Below are 16511 nucleotides of genomic sequence, written 5' to 3'. Positions count from 1 at the left end.
AATTTTATTTTAAATTTGATTTGCATTTATGTCTAGATAAATATAAAGACCCTACTTTCCTTGAATAAATATCCTGACATTTCTTACATTAAACAAATTCAATTTTTTAATTATGATTGTTTATTATTATTAAAATATTATTTTCAAATAAATTATAATCCCGAGAATGTAATTTTTTAAGTATTATTTGATTTTTATTCATCATAACTATAAAAAAATACTACAAATTGTTATATGCCATTTTTGATTTATAATCTATAGAAAGAAAAGGTTTTAAAATAACTGTTATAATAAAAAACTTATCTGAAAAATTTATCCGTAAAACAAAAGTTATATTGTTGCATATTATCTTTTTATCCTATAATAACCATGATTATTAAACCCTATTAATAAAACACTTTAAATTTTATATTTATTGTCAGGTATAAGACACTAAATTTGCGATTTTAATAAAACAAGCAATAAAAACAAAATTAGCACTCTCCAAGTAAATAGGATAGTGTAGTGTGATAAATAATACTAATGAAATTATAATGATTTGTTATGTTTGTCCTATTAAATATTCTTAAAATAAGCTAAATTTAAATGAAAAATTTGATCCAAGCCCATTAAAAAAAATAAAAAACCCCAGTCCTGCAAGGGGCTGGGTATGGGCCGGTCTCTGTTTTATGTCGCCTTTTACAACTCATTAATATTGTATTTTAATTATTTGAATTATTGTGGAAAATATATATGTCTCAGGTGTTCCTCCGACGTATTAACCCATTTGACAATAATACTTTTTATTAATTTAATTTAAGATTGTGAACAGGAGTACTCCCATCAGGCAGGCCTATTCTGGTTACTGATGTCCCAAACATTTTAATGGCGACAAAATAAAATCCTGTTAAAAAATTTAGTTCCCCTAAGAGACGCGCAAGCCCACGAGATAACTGAGTGGGATTTTTAAAATGTTAATTTTCTGTTATATTTATAAATTAACAAAATAGGGATCTCCAAGATTTTCGAACGTAATGAAATTTTTAAAAAACTTATAAGGTATATTACAAAGAAATGGACATTTTATTAGCAATCTAGATCTGCAACGGGCATGTTTTTACTTTAAACTATGGGTGAGGAATGAAAAATATTTAAAGGACGGGTGGGATGAATTTTAAATATTTTATGGGGCTGATTGGGTAGAGCGGGCTTATATTTATCAATAAGTTATTTTTTATTAAAAAATATTATTTTATAAGTTTAAATAAACAACTAAAATCCTTTATAAACATCTGGCGGTGGTAATAATATTTTAAACAATGGACGATGAATTATTTTATTCAAAAACCATGGGTGGGCCGGGTAAAGAATTTAAAACAATGGGCAGGAGGTCCAAAAATTCGTCTGTTGCAGACCTCTAACTATTGTCATAAAGAAAGAATTCCAAAGAGATGTTAATGAAGCAATAATCGTTTAAGAATAAGATAATGAGAATTCAGTTAAGTTATAAAAAAGTTATATTGAAAGATGATGGTGGGTATTCTCTTTAGGATCATATTGTTAAAATTTAAATTTGAAGTTAGCTAAAAAATTTATAGATATCTCATCTATAGACAAAATTTATAATTAAATGATAAATAATAATTGTTAGATTTTAATATTATATATATATATACCATATATAATTAAATGATAAATTATTGTTAGATTTTAATAATACATAATAGAAGTTTGCAAGCACAGCCTGGCGAAGTTTTACGAAAAGTCTATGGCCTGTTAAATTTCTTTGTATAAATGTTCTGACAATAACAAATTTAACATCTATATCTAATTTTTTTCCAGTGATTTAAGGCCCTTATATCTCTCCTCTGTGGATATCTATTACTACAAGAACCGTTTTATAAATCAATTGTGTTTGTAATTTGTATCATATTATGTATATACACTTTTATATAATAAAAATATAATTATATAGCAATAAACTTTGTTACAAAACCATAAAATTATTACTGTGCTTATTTCTAAATAGAACAACATTTTGAATCTTTAAAAATATACTTGCCCAATTTCTTTCAATTTAGATTTGAAATTAGAACACACTCAAAGGAAAGTGGACTGTTCGATGTCATTAAGTCCCCCCTTTCAAAGAAAGACCAACATGTACACACTAAAAACAAACCGTCCTACTGGGTTCGGTTGAATTGGATTCAAACTCGGATCGGTCAGTGGTGGGATGTAACTTATAAAATTCTTTTATTTCTTCATGCAATCTAAATTTGATTGAAAATATAGAAAGAATGCATAATAGTGCACACAAATAGATATACGTTTTGCCGTAATTTTTTAATAAAAAAAAGTAACGCATCCCTTGTTAAAATTGTTGTCTTTTAATTAATATCGTAGATTCAAAATCTTAAATAAGTTCTTAAAAAAGGATATATAATTAGCATATAAATATATCATAAACTTCTTTTTAGAAATCTGAAATGAATAATAACCTTAAATATTTAATGTAAATTGCAAAATATATTTAAAAATTTCAAACTTTAATAGTATTATCTTCGAGCTCATTTACTTTATCTGAAATAGAGGTCTGCAACCGGGGTGTTTTAGCTCGCCCGCCCGTCTAAGAGGTCGGATGGGCGCGTTAATTTTAAAGAATGGGCGGGCGGGCTAAGAATTTCTCAACTTTATTTATTATTCAAAATTCTTTAAACAAACTAGAAAAATATTGGCCCCTGCATGGAAGTTTCTTAGAACAAAGAAGAAAGTGTTTGAATTCAGAAAATATGGTTTCATTTTTTTGAATTATAATTGCAAATAGTACCAATAAATATTAATTTTATATTTTTTCGTAAATATTTTATTTGATCAAATAAATTCCTTATAGTATTTTAAATTGAATATTTTTTTAAAGCTTAAAGTAATTTCCTAAATTATAAAACTTTTTTGTAGGGATGTAACACTGAAACTGATTTATTTTTTTATTATATGTCTAAAAAAATTGAAAGAGTGGGCATATTTAAATTTTATGGGCGGGAGTGGCTTAAATTTTTTTTATAAATAATGGGCGGGCGTGTAAAACTATTTAGACAAATAGGCAGGCGGATTTTAGACTGGGGATGGGTATACTTTTTAATACTATTATAGGGTTAGGAGGTAAAAATACGCCAATTGCAGACCTCTAATTTGAAACATAGAAGTTTTGCGTAACCTTTTCTATAAGGCGCGGACCAAACAGGTTGAAATTTAAATGTACTAATTAGGCATTAAATAATATCGTAATCAGGATACTTAGTGCTGCTATAGTTTTTATTTTGGTGTAATTTTATTTTTGTTTATTTCGTTAATAACTTATTTTAATTTGATTATTAAACCGATTGAAGCAATAACTTCTATTAACGAAGCACTAAAGAACGATATATGTTTCATAGTTAGTGCTTTGCTTTCAATTGACTTTTAAGCGTGAAATTGGCAAAGTTTCTATTTTTCTTTATAACTTTTTTTCCTTAACTTCGGAAACTATGGATTGAAGCACTAACTAAAAATGGTATAAGATTCATCATTAGTGTACTTCCAATCGTTTGACCAACTCACGGAGCTATAGTATTATGCTAAATAATGCTCTTGAAGAAAGATTACTCAGTTCCGCAAATTTAATTAATAGGCCAAACAGGCATAGATAAATTATATTTTATTTGAAAACTATATTTATTAAACATGTTATTTCTTAAAATATTTCTTATGTGGTATTTTTATTTTGCTTTTTAAAATGCGTATATATTTTTACAACGGCATAAGTGATTTAGGGTCAGAACACCCTCTAATCTAAAAATGTATACATGATTCATATAATATATTATTTTTTAAATATTATAAACTTTCCTCGTTATAATAATATATTCATTTAAAAAGGAATACTCCTGATCTTGAAACAATAGACCTGAACATTTTTCAAGTCATAGAGACTAAAAATATCTTATAATTATTTTATTATAATGACCCCATATATTTCAACATTTATGTTTCTTCCAACGGATTAATTTAAAATTACTATTCAAAAACTGATTAAATGATTCTTTAACCCTAAAATCAATGTTTAAAATATTATTTCAAAAAATCAAATGTATTATAAAAAATTTGTTGATACTAAAATAAAACATTTCTATTTTTAATAAGAGAGCAAAAATTCGTTATAACCGATTATAATTAGTATAAGGAGATTAGCTTCGTTTTATATTTACGATACTATCATTTGTAATTAGAAAATTAAGATGTTTAGAAAGATAATATACTCCCTTTCATTTTACAAATACTCCCTTTCATTTTACAAGTTCATATTTCTTTTAAAATATTTAATAGATTCTTTTCTATTAGTAGAATATTCGTAAAAACTTAAAATAAATTTTGATTTCGATTCAATTTTCAATCGTTACTGACTTCTGTAGGGCTGACTGGTTAAATTATTTTGTCATAAAAATTTATACTTAATTACTTTAGTTGAACATTGCCACCGTTTGGCATTATATGCATCCACTCAACTAATTATTCATCCATTTAATTAATATTCATTCAATTTCAAATCCTCAATTATCATTCTAAATTCTATCAAATTTTTTACAAATTATAATCAAAATAGATGGCATATAAATTATAACAAAATCGATAATATCCTTTATCTCCATAAAATAAATAATTTTTAAAAAAATGGTAGAAATATAACCGTTTGCTATCTTATATGTTTTCAATATTTTTATAATATTCCAATAATCACAACAAAATATAATTTTTATAAGGTAAGTTGTGAATTTATAAATTATTCTTTAAAGTGTTTAAGAGATATTGGGGATATTGTCTCCAATAGAATGATATGTTAATAATTTAATTAAACCTGTATCATGTACAATTGAGCGATTTTGTATTCCTCGACAGAAAGGGGCATGGGAATTCGATATTCCTTGATTAACATTTCGAGTAAAATGAGGATACGACAAATCAAATCTATAAAAATTTAATATAATTATAAGATTAGCGAAAATTATGGTTTTGTGTTTTGAATAAAAACCAGCTTTATTTGATTAGTATAGTAGTGTTGTTGAATGGCTCGATTTGAGCCGATTTTTAAAAACGACTCAATATTTTATCCAGAAAAATATTACACAAAGAGCTCATAAATGGTACGAAGGTTTGGACATCTATTAGCGAAATCTCGAGGCTTAGGCAATAATTTTATAGCTAAAATATTGAGTTTTTTTAAAATCGACTCGAATAGAGCCGTTTAATAAACTAGTATAGAATATAAAACTGTAAATAAAATCGTGAATAAATTACCCTGAAATTCCCTATTATTTGCATAAACAATCATTTTTAAAATGTATATCGCTTTATTTGGATAACTCAATTGGTGAAATTTATTTTTTACTTTCCTCATATTGTTTTTATGAACTTGATGAGAGTCATTCCCTTAATATTAATATTTAATTAAAGAATATCCGGTATTAGGCGGATTGAAGTTAATTCTATGAAAATGGCCTATTCTTAGTCGGATTTTCCATTTATAATAAAAAAATTTTTAAATATTAGTTTAATTTTATCTTGCTTAAGCAATAAAAAAATACATTTCAAAGCATATGAAATTTGCACAATTTTTAGGGATATCTGGGGTGGGCATAATTACTCAAAAATTGTAATTAATACCTAATTATAATTATTAATTTCTATTCTAAAACCTGTAAAAACGATAATTAATTACTAATTACTTACTGCAATTCCTTTTATAGTAATATAAATTAAAGTAGGATTTGAATAAAGATTATAAAAATAAACCGAAGCTCTTTTCCTACCCTAGCGTGTAGCTAGCAGGGAGGAAAGGGAGGGAGAAATTCACCCCATAGCAAAATTTATCGAAAAATATAAAAGCAGGCGCGTAGCTAGCGGGGAGAAGGGAACCCCCCCCCAGCCACCCATAGCCAATTGTAAATTAATTCTGAAAAAATATAAAAGGCTTTCATGGATTGTATTAATATATTTTTATTTCAAATATTTTGTCCTTGGCATTAATATTTTATCTCAAGAAAATTTAAGGTATAATTCTTACATTTTTTTAAACACTGATGGATATAAGAAAATTTTTTCAACCAAAAAGACCTAAAAGTAATATAATTTAATATAAAAATATATAATCACCAATAATAGTTATAGAAAATATAATAAATGATTATTCCTCATTACAATCTGAGGCATCGTTAATAATTTCAAATGAAACTATTGAACATAATCAAATATATAAAGAGATGGATGTTTTTATTCCACTTTTGGAAACATTCTTGACTCAAATTCATAAAAGATTTGTAATTCACCAAGTGGCGCTATATAATTTACAAATTTTATTGCCTATAAATCCTTAAGAGGAAATATTAACATTGATCTCAAAAAAATTATATTTGACTGAATTTTATTCAGAAGACATTAATGTATCTGATGGCCAATTGATTTTTTAATTTAAATCTTGGTACGAAAGATTAATTCTACTAGATAATATTCCGAGAAACACAATGGAAGCATTGTCTAGTTTAAAATATATTTTGGAGTTTTTTCCAAATATATTTAAATTGGCAACATTACCAATAGGTACTAACACTAATGAAAGAACCTCTTGGTTAGTGTTGTTAAACGGCTCATTTTAAGCCGATTTTTTAAAACGGCTAAATCAATATTTTAGCCAGAAAAATTATGCCTAAACCTCAAGATTTCGTCAATATATGTCTAGACCTTTGTTCCTTCTATGAGCAAAATCTTCAGGTTTGCGTAATATTTTTCTGGATGGAATATTGAGTTAGCCGTTTTTAGAAACCGGCTCAAAACGAGCCGTTTAACAACACTACTCTTGGTCATCAAGGAGAATAAAAACCTATCTTAGAAATATCACATCAGAAAATAGGCTAAATGATTTAGCCTTATTTAATATTCATCTAGATTTAATCCCAAGCATAGAACAAAATATTCAATATAATTGGCACAATCAAAAAGACGATTGTTTTACTTATGATGAACCATATTTTATTTAACATTTTAAATAATCATATTTTAATCCAATATTTATTGTTATTTACATACCTTTAACTATATTTTCTAATATTTTGGTTTTTTTTGTTTTTTTAAATATTTAATTGTTATTTTTTAACATAAATTCCTGGCTACACACTAGGTTTGACTAAACTGCAAATGCCTAGGCAAACTGCAAATGCCTAGGTAAACTGCAAATGCCTAGGTAAACTGCATTGATATATACTCTATTAATTGAAGTGATATTCATTTTCTTATGAAATAAATAACTTATAAAAATTAAATTATAAGATATCTATACCTATAATATATCTAATCCTATTAAAAAGTCAATATTTAGCCAATAGTACTCTTTTAAAAAATATTAGTTTAATCATCATAGCAATTTTAAGTTAATAATAATTTTATCATGTGATTTACAGATTATACATTTTATATTTAATTAATGGTGATGGTTTTATATACTCAATCCAAGATGCCTTATCAGAAGATGTTAAAATATTGGTAATTTATGTTACATATGATTTTCTATTAATAAATATTTCCCATTCATAAAATGATATGAAATTAATGATTTTGCTTTAAGAGCTATATTGAAAAATTTACAAAATATGAATCAAATTGTACAAGGAGTGCTTTGTGCCTTCCATTATAAATATTCCCACAATCTAACATATATTTGCATTTTATACAATTATATATCTTTGTTACAATCTTTAAATTTCTTAAAATATTAAAAGGGCAATTTTTATGCATTATTTTATCATGAATTTCTTTTTATAAATAAATAAATCTGACAATCTTTAAAAAAATTGAAATTGGGCCATGCAGAACTTGGGATGGGCATTAACTAAATTCCCATTGGGCCTAAAAATGTTGTCATTTTCAGACCTTCTGGTGGTAAATGCATGTGAAAATAAAAGTGGCAGAGACATATCATTTATAAATGGATTCTTTGGCAGAGATAAAATCCATTATAATCTGCTGTTCCGATATCATCCTGACTAAAGGTCTGCAATGGATAGGTTTTGGTGCATCTGCCTGCTTATTTATTTAAAAATTTTGTTTACCTTGCCTGTCCAATGTTTAAAAATTATTACATGTTAATTTGGCTCTTTATGTATTATTTTAATGTTTTTTACTTAAATTTATAAGTTATGAAATAAAAAAATAATATCTAATAATAAATAAAAGTCAGTTGCTCATTTTGCCTAAAATATATTTCAAATTCACCTGCCGAATGTTTTAAAAATATTTTTTAACCCTCCCATTCACCAATCCAATATCTTTCAGTTTATCCATAGAATAGGCGGGTTTATATTAGGTAAAAAAAAAAACTTTAATCTAGCAAGAATAATTTTTTTAGGTTTTAAATTGCAAATGAATGTATAAAAATTCATTTAGGAATATTTTTTTATTGAGCACAAAAATAAAATGTTTACAGATTTTTTGAAATTAATATAATAAAAATTCATATGATCTGAGATTATATATTTATATTAAAGGTAATAAATATATCAGAGACCTGTAGGTACCATTTGCACAGCCTACCCTAGATTTTGTTTTAAAAAAATTTTTGCCATGGCCCGATCTGGATTTTTTTAAAAGATATTATATTTATTTTCAATTTTTATAGATAATATGGCTATTTAAAATATACAGCCCATCTGGGTATCTTTAAAATTTTTACGCCCAGCCTGAGAATATTTAAAATAATTATAATATGGCCTGACCCCTGTACCTGTATCAAAATATATTTTCTTATAATAAAGATCATCTTGAAGAATGGATCAATATAATGAGAAGATGCAAACTTATTCAAAACTCTGTGGATAAGATATTACCAAGGAGTGCTTTGTGGCTTTCATTTTAATAAAAGACTCTTTAGGAAGGATCCATTCCCACAATCTAATAAATATTTGCATTTTATATGATTACTAGCTGATACAAGAATGACAAGGAATTAGTATTTACTTTTTAATATGATGGATAAATCAGAAATAAGCCTATATGAGGTGTGAATCAGAAATTTACCTTAATTTGGTGAGAGTTTAATCCAAAATTAACATTATTCTTATAAAATGTTAATGAAGTATATACTTATTCCATTCAATATTAACATATATTTCAAACATATTTGAATATACTTTTTTTAATTATATTAATTCATTTATTTTTTAATAAAAAATTTAATCTTGCAAGATGAGGGTTTTATGTATTATTATCATGGAAACAGATTTTGGATTTGGACTTATTAAGAATGGGTCCTTTAAAATAATCTTCAAGAAATAGAAAACCAATTATTTTAGGAAGAGCATCACAGATTGTTCCATCATCAAGATGCCAAATATTTATATCCAAATCAAATTTAAATTTAAGATAATAGATGAGATCATGAATACCAAGGTAAAATAAACGAGGACATGTGCCCCCTGCTGGATCCTTTCGTCAGAATCTATGATATGTGGGCTGAATAAAGGAGTTTAATGTTACAGTATGTCTCTACGAATTTTAAATAATCAGGAAATCTAAGATAAAAAAAATTTATAAAATGTTCACGAAATTTGCTATTGAAAGCATTAATCCAGAGTTGTTAATCGCTACTTTTAAAAGTGGCGCGCTACCGCTATTTGTCAAAAAAAAGTAGCACGCTATTAGCTACTTTTTATAAAAAAAATTTAAAAACAAATTTGTTTTATTTTTTGCTTATAATGTTATTGTATAGTAAATATACAAAAATCAACATTTATAAATATTGAAATAAAGTTAGTTTTGATTATAAAATAATTTATCTAATAAAAATGCTAGTTTCTACCTTGTGTTATGTGTCCAACTTCTGCCGTGATACATATATGATATCTCTGATAAGTCTACTATTAAAGCATATTTCATCTCTTTAAAGTTATCTGCTAATTCATTAGTGTCTGGCGACATAAAATTGTTGTACCAGAGGATAGAGTTTTAATCATCATGGTAAATGATGGATTATCAACCAAGGATATTGGCTGAACAGTATCAATTACAAAATCAGCAATAACTTTATCAGCCAATTTCTGAGAAATATTGGCGTTTGAAATGAATTAGTTTTTTTGGATGCAGTGGCCTATACCAAGATTATTTCGATGTTTCTCCATTTCCTTTATTGGCATGAACAGTCTTATAAAATAAATCCTATTAGATTGTAAAAAATGGCAATTTACCTTTAGGTGTTTCTTGAGGTTATAACTGGATTGATTTGAGGAAATATTTTTTTTATATTTTAAACAAATAAATTTAAAGCTAGTTTTGGTTTTTATATTTATTTTAAAAAAATTAAATCTAGGGAATGGGAAATTTGTATTATAGCTATTAAGAACATTTTCTTCCCTGGTATCTTCCATTTCATTAATATCATTATCTGAATCACTTTCAGATTTGGATATCCATAGGTGATGACATTTTAAATTATTACACGTGATTTAGGTTCATAATACAAATGTACCCAAGATTAATCTCAAATACCAGCTTATGGCATATTTCAAAAAATTTCCTGATCGAGACTACTCAAAAAAAGACAAATTTCAGACAAAATATAGTTCATGAGGTCATAATCTGGCTCCAATCTTATGAAGAAAAAACCTATGGTAAATAAAAGTCATATTGGCTGTACAAAACGATAAAAGATGTCATAAGTCTAAATCTGACGATGGACCAATTAATACGCCTAAACAATGATAAAGGTTCTATAAAAAAGCTACTAAAAATCAAATCCAACTATCTAAACCCTCTAAACCTTTCCGGTCCCCCCCCTAAGCATAAGCACCACCCTCCTCCAGCCATGGTAAACATACATTTATTTGTAAAAGTCCTCATTAACCTAAACCTTGATTAACTATCCAAAACATACTTAACTTAAGCTATCACCCCTCTAAGCTAATATTTTTTTAAGTAAATAAGGCAGTTTTTTAACACAATAAATCAATATTTATAATAAATAAACAAATTCTATACAGTTCATAAACTTAAAATCAACCAATACCCCTCCCTATAATATACAATTTACTTAATCGGGTACGGGCTTTTCTCTCTCTTCTTGTTTCCCGTAGGCGTTTAAGCAAGTGGCTTTGCTTCTTGCGCGTACAGGTAATTGCAGCCTGCCCAAAAATTTGTGGATGGACTCATCTCATAGGCTACCCCCATATTTCTTAACCCAATTAGATGGGATGAGATAGTCCAAGCGTAGCTCTGCTGTTTAATATAGCGATAAAGGGTGATTGCGCTTATTATGACGTATGACGTAAAATATAAATTATAAATTGAAAATATATTTCAATTTCAAAATTAAATAATAAATCATAAAAATTATAATTAATTATGATATTATATTTAAATTTTCATGTTTATACTTACCTTCATTATATTTTTTTTCTCAAAAAAGTAGCGAGCTAAAAAATTAAATAATTACAAAAAAAGTAGCCGCTAGTAGCTACAGCTACCAAAAAAGATAGCGTGCCAACTTTTGCACCAATCAAACTTAAGTTGTCCCGCTAAAAAAAATTTTGTCATGAGAAAAATAATGAGACCAAATGTCCCGTGAAAGTCAGCGAAATGAAGAAAATTAATCCTGCTAAATAGTCATAAATCTTAAAATTTCATAAAATCTCTCTAAAAACAGCTGTAAATTTCCTTGATATTTTATCAACTTTCTTTATTATCCTGCTAAATCCTATAAAGAAACAACTTTAAAAATGTTAAGAATGTACATTTAAATCATGCAAACTCCTCAAATTCAAGTAGAGAATAAAACAATAAGTATATTTTATGTTCATTATAGATATAATTTTTTAAATCTATTTTAATAATATATACTATACATTCATACATATGATATTGATAAAATATACCTAAAAAAGTTGTAATGAATGTGAGGTAAGATTTTATTTATTATTTAAGCATAAGGTTCCTATAACATTAACCAATAATAACACTAATGAAATTTATAGTTTAAAATTTTCCTTAACAATGGACATTTTTTTTGGAACCAATAAATGGAACCAAAAAAACAAATTGTGTTAATGTGGTCAATATTTTGTTTTAAGGACATTTTGATTTGTAATTTTTTCATTATTTTTAAATTCATTTTTACCTTAATATCATTTAACTTTATTAATTAATTTTTTATTATAAAATCTATTAAATTAAATTTAACATTTATATATTTTTTTGTTAAATTTATTTTGATTGTAACAGGTTAAATTTTTTATTTAAAGACAAAATAATTTAATAATCCTACATTATAATTTCCTCACCCAATTTTGGATGTTTCAACTATTTGGAATTCAACCTATTTAATTTTTGAAAGGGCGATAATAGCTAAATAAGTAAATATATTAATCATTTCCAAAGATACAGTTCCCCTTGAATGGTGGAAATCACACCAAAATGTATATCCTATATTATCAAAAATTGCCAAAGATTATCTGGAAAGGGGGGGGGCGTTATATTATAATTAACAACGTTGTACACTAGGTGAACTTTCTATCTAAACATGCCTTTGCATACAGAGTTGGATATGCATAGAGAACTTCAATAATATATAATTATTCTTCTTTATATAATATTACTAATTTTTGCACTGTTTTTTTTATATATTGTTTTGAATGAAAGTTTAAAAATTATGCTGTTTATTTATTTTATTTATTTAGTTTTGATTTGTTGAAAAATTATTGATTAAATCAAAATTTCTCAATTTCATACCATTTCAGATTTTTGAATTATTATTTATAAAGGAATCAGAAAAAATTGGGTTTGGTTCTCTAAAACAATATTACCACATAGTTTTTTTACATATATATATTTATTTTAAAATACAATTAAAGTATTTTTTAAATAACTTTACCATATTTATTTAAACAAGAGTTTTTAAAATCAAATTTTATTCTTTTAAATTATTAACAATTTGAAGTTAAACCAATAGCAATACCAAAACAAAATATAATATTGTTTAAACACTAAACCAATATTTTGACTCAATAACATTAGAATATTTTTTTATCTTGGGTTTTTAATAATGGTTCCCAGCCCTATTTAGCAGTACATACATAATACAATATCAATATTAAATATAAAATTGGTCAATATTTTTTGATAAGTAAAAAAAAAAAATTTACTCAGTAAAAGAAAATTTGTTCTTGATAAAAACATCCAATTCTTTATAACTAGTTAATTTGGCTAGTGAGGCCATTGAGGGGAGAGATAGAAGTCTGTCCACTCATTGGATAAAAAAATTGGAAAAAAGTTCATGGTGGCAGGTAAGGTTAACATGTTAGAAGGGTAATGAATAGTGTTGGTCGTCACATTCAACTAGTCCTTGCTGAATTCAAACCCATATCTATGTTTATAGAGTGATTCCTTAATCAACATCTAAAGCTATTGAACAATAGCCGCTACTCGGAAACAAAAAAAATTTTGTACAATGCTATCTAATACTTTAATAAAACAGGTAAAAAATCAATAAGATTTAATGTTATACATCATTTCATAACCCAAACTTTAAATGCCTAAGTTAATTACAAATTATATTTACATACACTATTAATTAAGTTTTCATTTCCTTTCTTCTATGTCCAATTTTTTTTTTTTTAAATTTGAAAAGTCTTACTTTCTAAATTTTAAAATTTTAATGAAATTGTACGTTAAATTTTTGAAATCAATAAAATTTTCTAGAATTATGTATTTTTATAAATTTTCATTAAAGTTTAGAAAGTTTGTGAATTTAATTTTTTGACATTTTATACACAGCCATGCTATAAACAAGTTATAAAATTAAATTATTGATTAATAAAATATAGTAATATAAATAACTATATTTTTCTTAATCTACTGATTAATAGTTAAATTTCTAAATGTATTGAAAATATATAATCCACTGGAGCATTTATCGATATATAATAAAAATAATAAGTTGGCATAATTTAATCCAATTAATTTAAATAGTAATGATAATTAATCATCTTTTTAAATAAAAATCATATAATAACTCAAATATTATTTTAAAGAATATCTATATTTATTCTAATTTACCTTATTTATAAATATTAATTACTATAAAAACTTTCATAAAGTTTTATATAAAAATATTTTAATTGTAGTTTATAAAAATTTTATTTTTAGGTCTAGATTTATGCAAAAATAAAATAGTTAAATATTAAAGATATATTGTTAAAAAATTATTTGTTACATATATGTTAAAATTATTGTAAATTTTACAAACTGAATATTTTTATTATATATGATAAAGTATTTTTTTAGTAAAACATAGTCTAAAAATTTATAAATTAAATTCCCTGTAAGATTCGCCCTACCAATCCAATGTTATAATTTTTAAGCCAGTGGCTTCCACCTTTGTGGAGCTTTTAGTTGAGATATCCATAAAATCATACTTAAAAGGCTCTGTTTTGTGTCCAATTATATGATTAATTAGATAAATATTATAAGTTCTCTTAAATTAGGCTTATCATAAAAGAATTTTAAAATCATTATATAAAATCTATAAAAAATTTAATTAATTTATTTATAAAATTATTTAATATAATAATTTTGAACATGTTAACAAAATTTAGGTCAAGATACTAAACAATATTTTTAGGTATTGCATATTCAGAAATTGGCCTATTTTTGTATCAATTTAATAAAAGTTATCCCTATAACCACCCCTTTGGTTCATTTCTTAAAATAATGGCAACAATTCATAATTTCAGAAGAATAAAAACCCAAAATCATTTCCTAAATTAATGACCAAAAACTTGTAATAAATAGACCTTGTAACGTATTATATATCATATAGGAGGAAAAGCAACTAATTGTGCTTTGCCCCTTAACATAATCCTGATTAAACCTTATTTTCACAAATATGAATTTTATGTAATAACCATATGAAGATTTCAGTTAAAATATTTTAAACATGGAATACTTATAAACCCTTAAGTAAAATAAAACAATATTACAAAATAATTTTAAAAGTACTACCAAAATAATAAGTTTCAGAAAAATATTAATAAATTATTAAGTATATAAATCAATTTCCAAGTTATTTAATATAGCTTACACCAATGTTGAATCAATATTTGACTGTGAGAAATAGGGGAACGTAATCATTTACATAATTGAATTTTAAACTTTTCAATATATCGATCGATATTTACAAATTTTGAACATCTGGATATAAATTTATTGGATATTTTATATATAAAAAAATGTATGGCAACTGCCACTTGTCAATTAATATTTATATCTGACAGAATAACTCAGGTGACAGTAGGGCGATAGTATGATATGTTAAATTATCAATTGTATTAATTTTAATTTTTTTTATTTTAATATATTTAAAAACCTGTAAGAAAATATTCCATAATTTCGTATTTTTTAATATTAATATACTCTATTTATCTATTAAAAGTACAAATATATAAGTATCTCTTTAGTTGTTAAAGTATCGTGATACCATATAGACTGTACACTATCCAATACCTTTTTTATTTTGAAATTCGATTATATCTATATTTGTCACTTTCCATCTATCTATATTGCAAAAATAGTTGAATTTTTTATTATTATTGTTAGTCTTAAATTATAGTAATTCCCTATTTTTTATACAAATTAAGAAATGAAAAAATGATATGGGCCATTCCACGTCAAATCGATCAATATTCGGCCACCCCTATTAAAATTGTTAAAATTTGGAATTATTTAGATAGGTAGCTCCCTAGCACACCTAGTTTCCTAGATATATGGGTTCAAATGTGCAAAAAAGAGCTAATTTGCAATCTGTAAAATTTTTGAAATGCTTATATCTCAAAAACTCTTTATAGTGAAAAAAATATATAATATATCATATTGTAGGTAAAAAAAATCTCTAACGGGCTATCTAAAAAAATAAAAATTAATTTGAGTCTTAAACTTCCGGTTTACTTAATTACTTTACCTGTATTTTTAAGCAAAAAGGGGAGTTTGTTTTAGAAATTTTTTTTGCTTTTTATTTAGACACTTTTATAAATATATATACTATGTCAAAACCTTAGCGACGCTATCGCCTTTACCGAAATATACATTTTTACCAAAATTTAAAGAAAAAAATAGATGGCGCTAATGGTTGAAAAATATTATCCTTAAGGAAAATGAAAATATTGTTACGTTTATAAGAAATGTAATAAAATTATCCAGTTCTGCCTCGCCTCCCCCCCCCCACCATCCTTAAAAAGTTGTACTTTGCTACTAGAGCGAATGACTTATTTGCTCGATAATATTTTAGCTGCAGTAAAAACGAATATTTTATTAGGCGAATTATCAATTATATTTTACAAAATAAACTGTTTAAAACTATCTCTCTTTCTGCGTAATATTTTTAACTTGTCCGTTCAAATTAATCCCGTCTGCAGCTTTTATTTTATCGTCTGTCTAGCAATAATATTCGGGATTTGGAGAGTGCA

The 16511-nt window shown here is 25.4% G+C and overlaps 1 protein-coding gene across 4 annotated transcripts in view; it reads right to left on the bottom strand.

The window, feature by feature from the left end:
• The window catches only part of LOC135924995 (protein retinal degeneration B-like), a 66133-nt gene extending 50875 nt beyond the window's left edge, over nt 1-15258 (bottom strand). For all 4 annotated transcript variants that reach the window (XM_065460130.1, XM_065460129.1, XM_065460131.1 and 1 more), the window contains exons 1-2: nt 15131-15258; nt 4871-4980 (exon numbers count right to left, since the gene is read on the bottom strand). In XM_065460130.1, coding sequence (XP_065316202.1) covers nt 4871-4948 — 78 coding nt within the window. In that variant the 5' untranslated portion in view covers nt 4949-4980; nt 15131-15258. The remainder of the gene's footprint in view (nt 1-4870; nt 4981-15130) is intronic.
• Nucleotides 15259-16511: the final 1253 nt, after the last annotated feature.

This window comes from Gordionus sp. m RMFG-2023, chromosome 2 (genome assembly GCF_954871325.1).
Source record: "Gordionus sp. m RMFG-2023 chromosome 2, tfGorSpeb1-WG-v2, whole genome shotgun sequence".
NCBI classification, from domain to species: domain Eukaryota; kingdom Metazoa; phylum Nematomorpha; class Gordioida; order Chordodea; family Parachordodidae; genus Gordionus; species Gordionus sp. m RMFG-2023.
The sequence above is the reverse complement of the archived record's forward strand: the minus strand, read 5'-3'. Positions and strand labels throughout refer to the sequence as shown.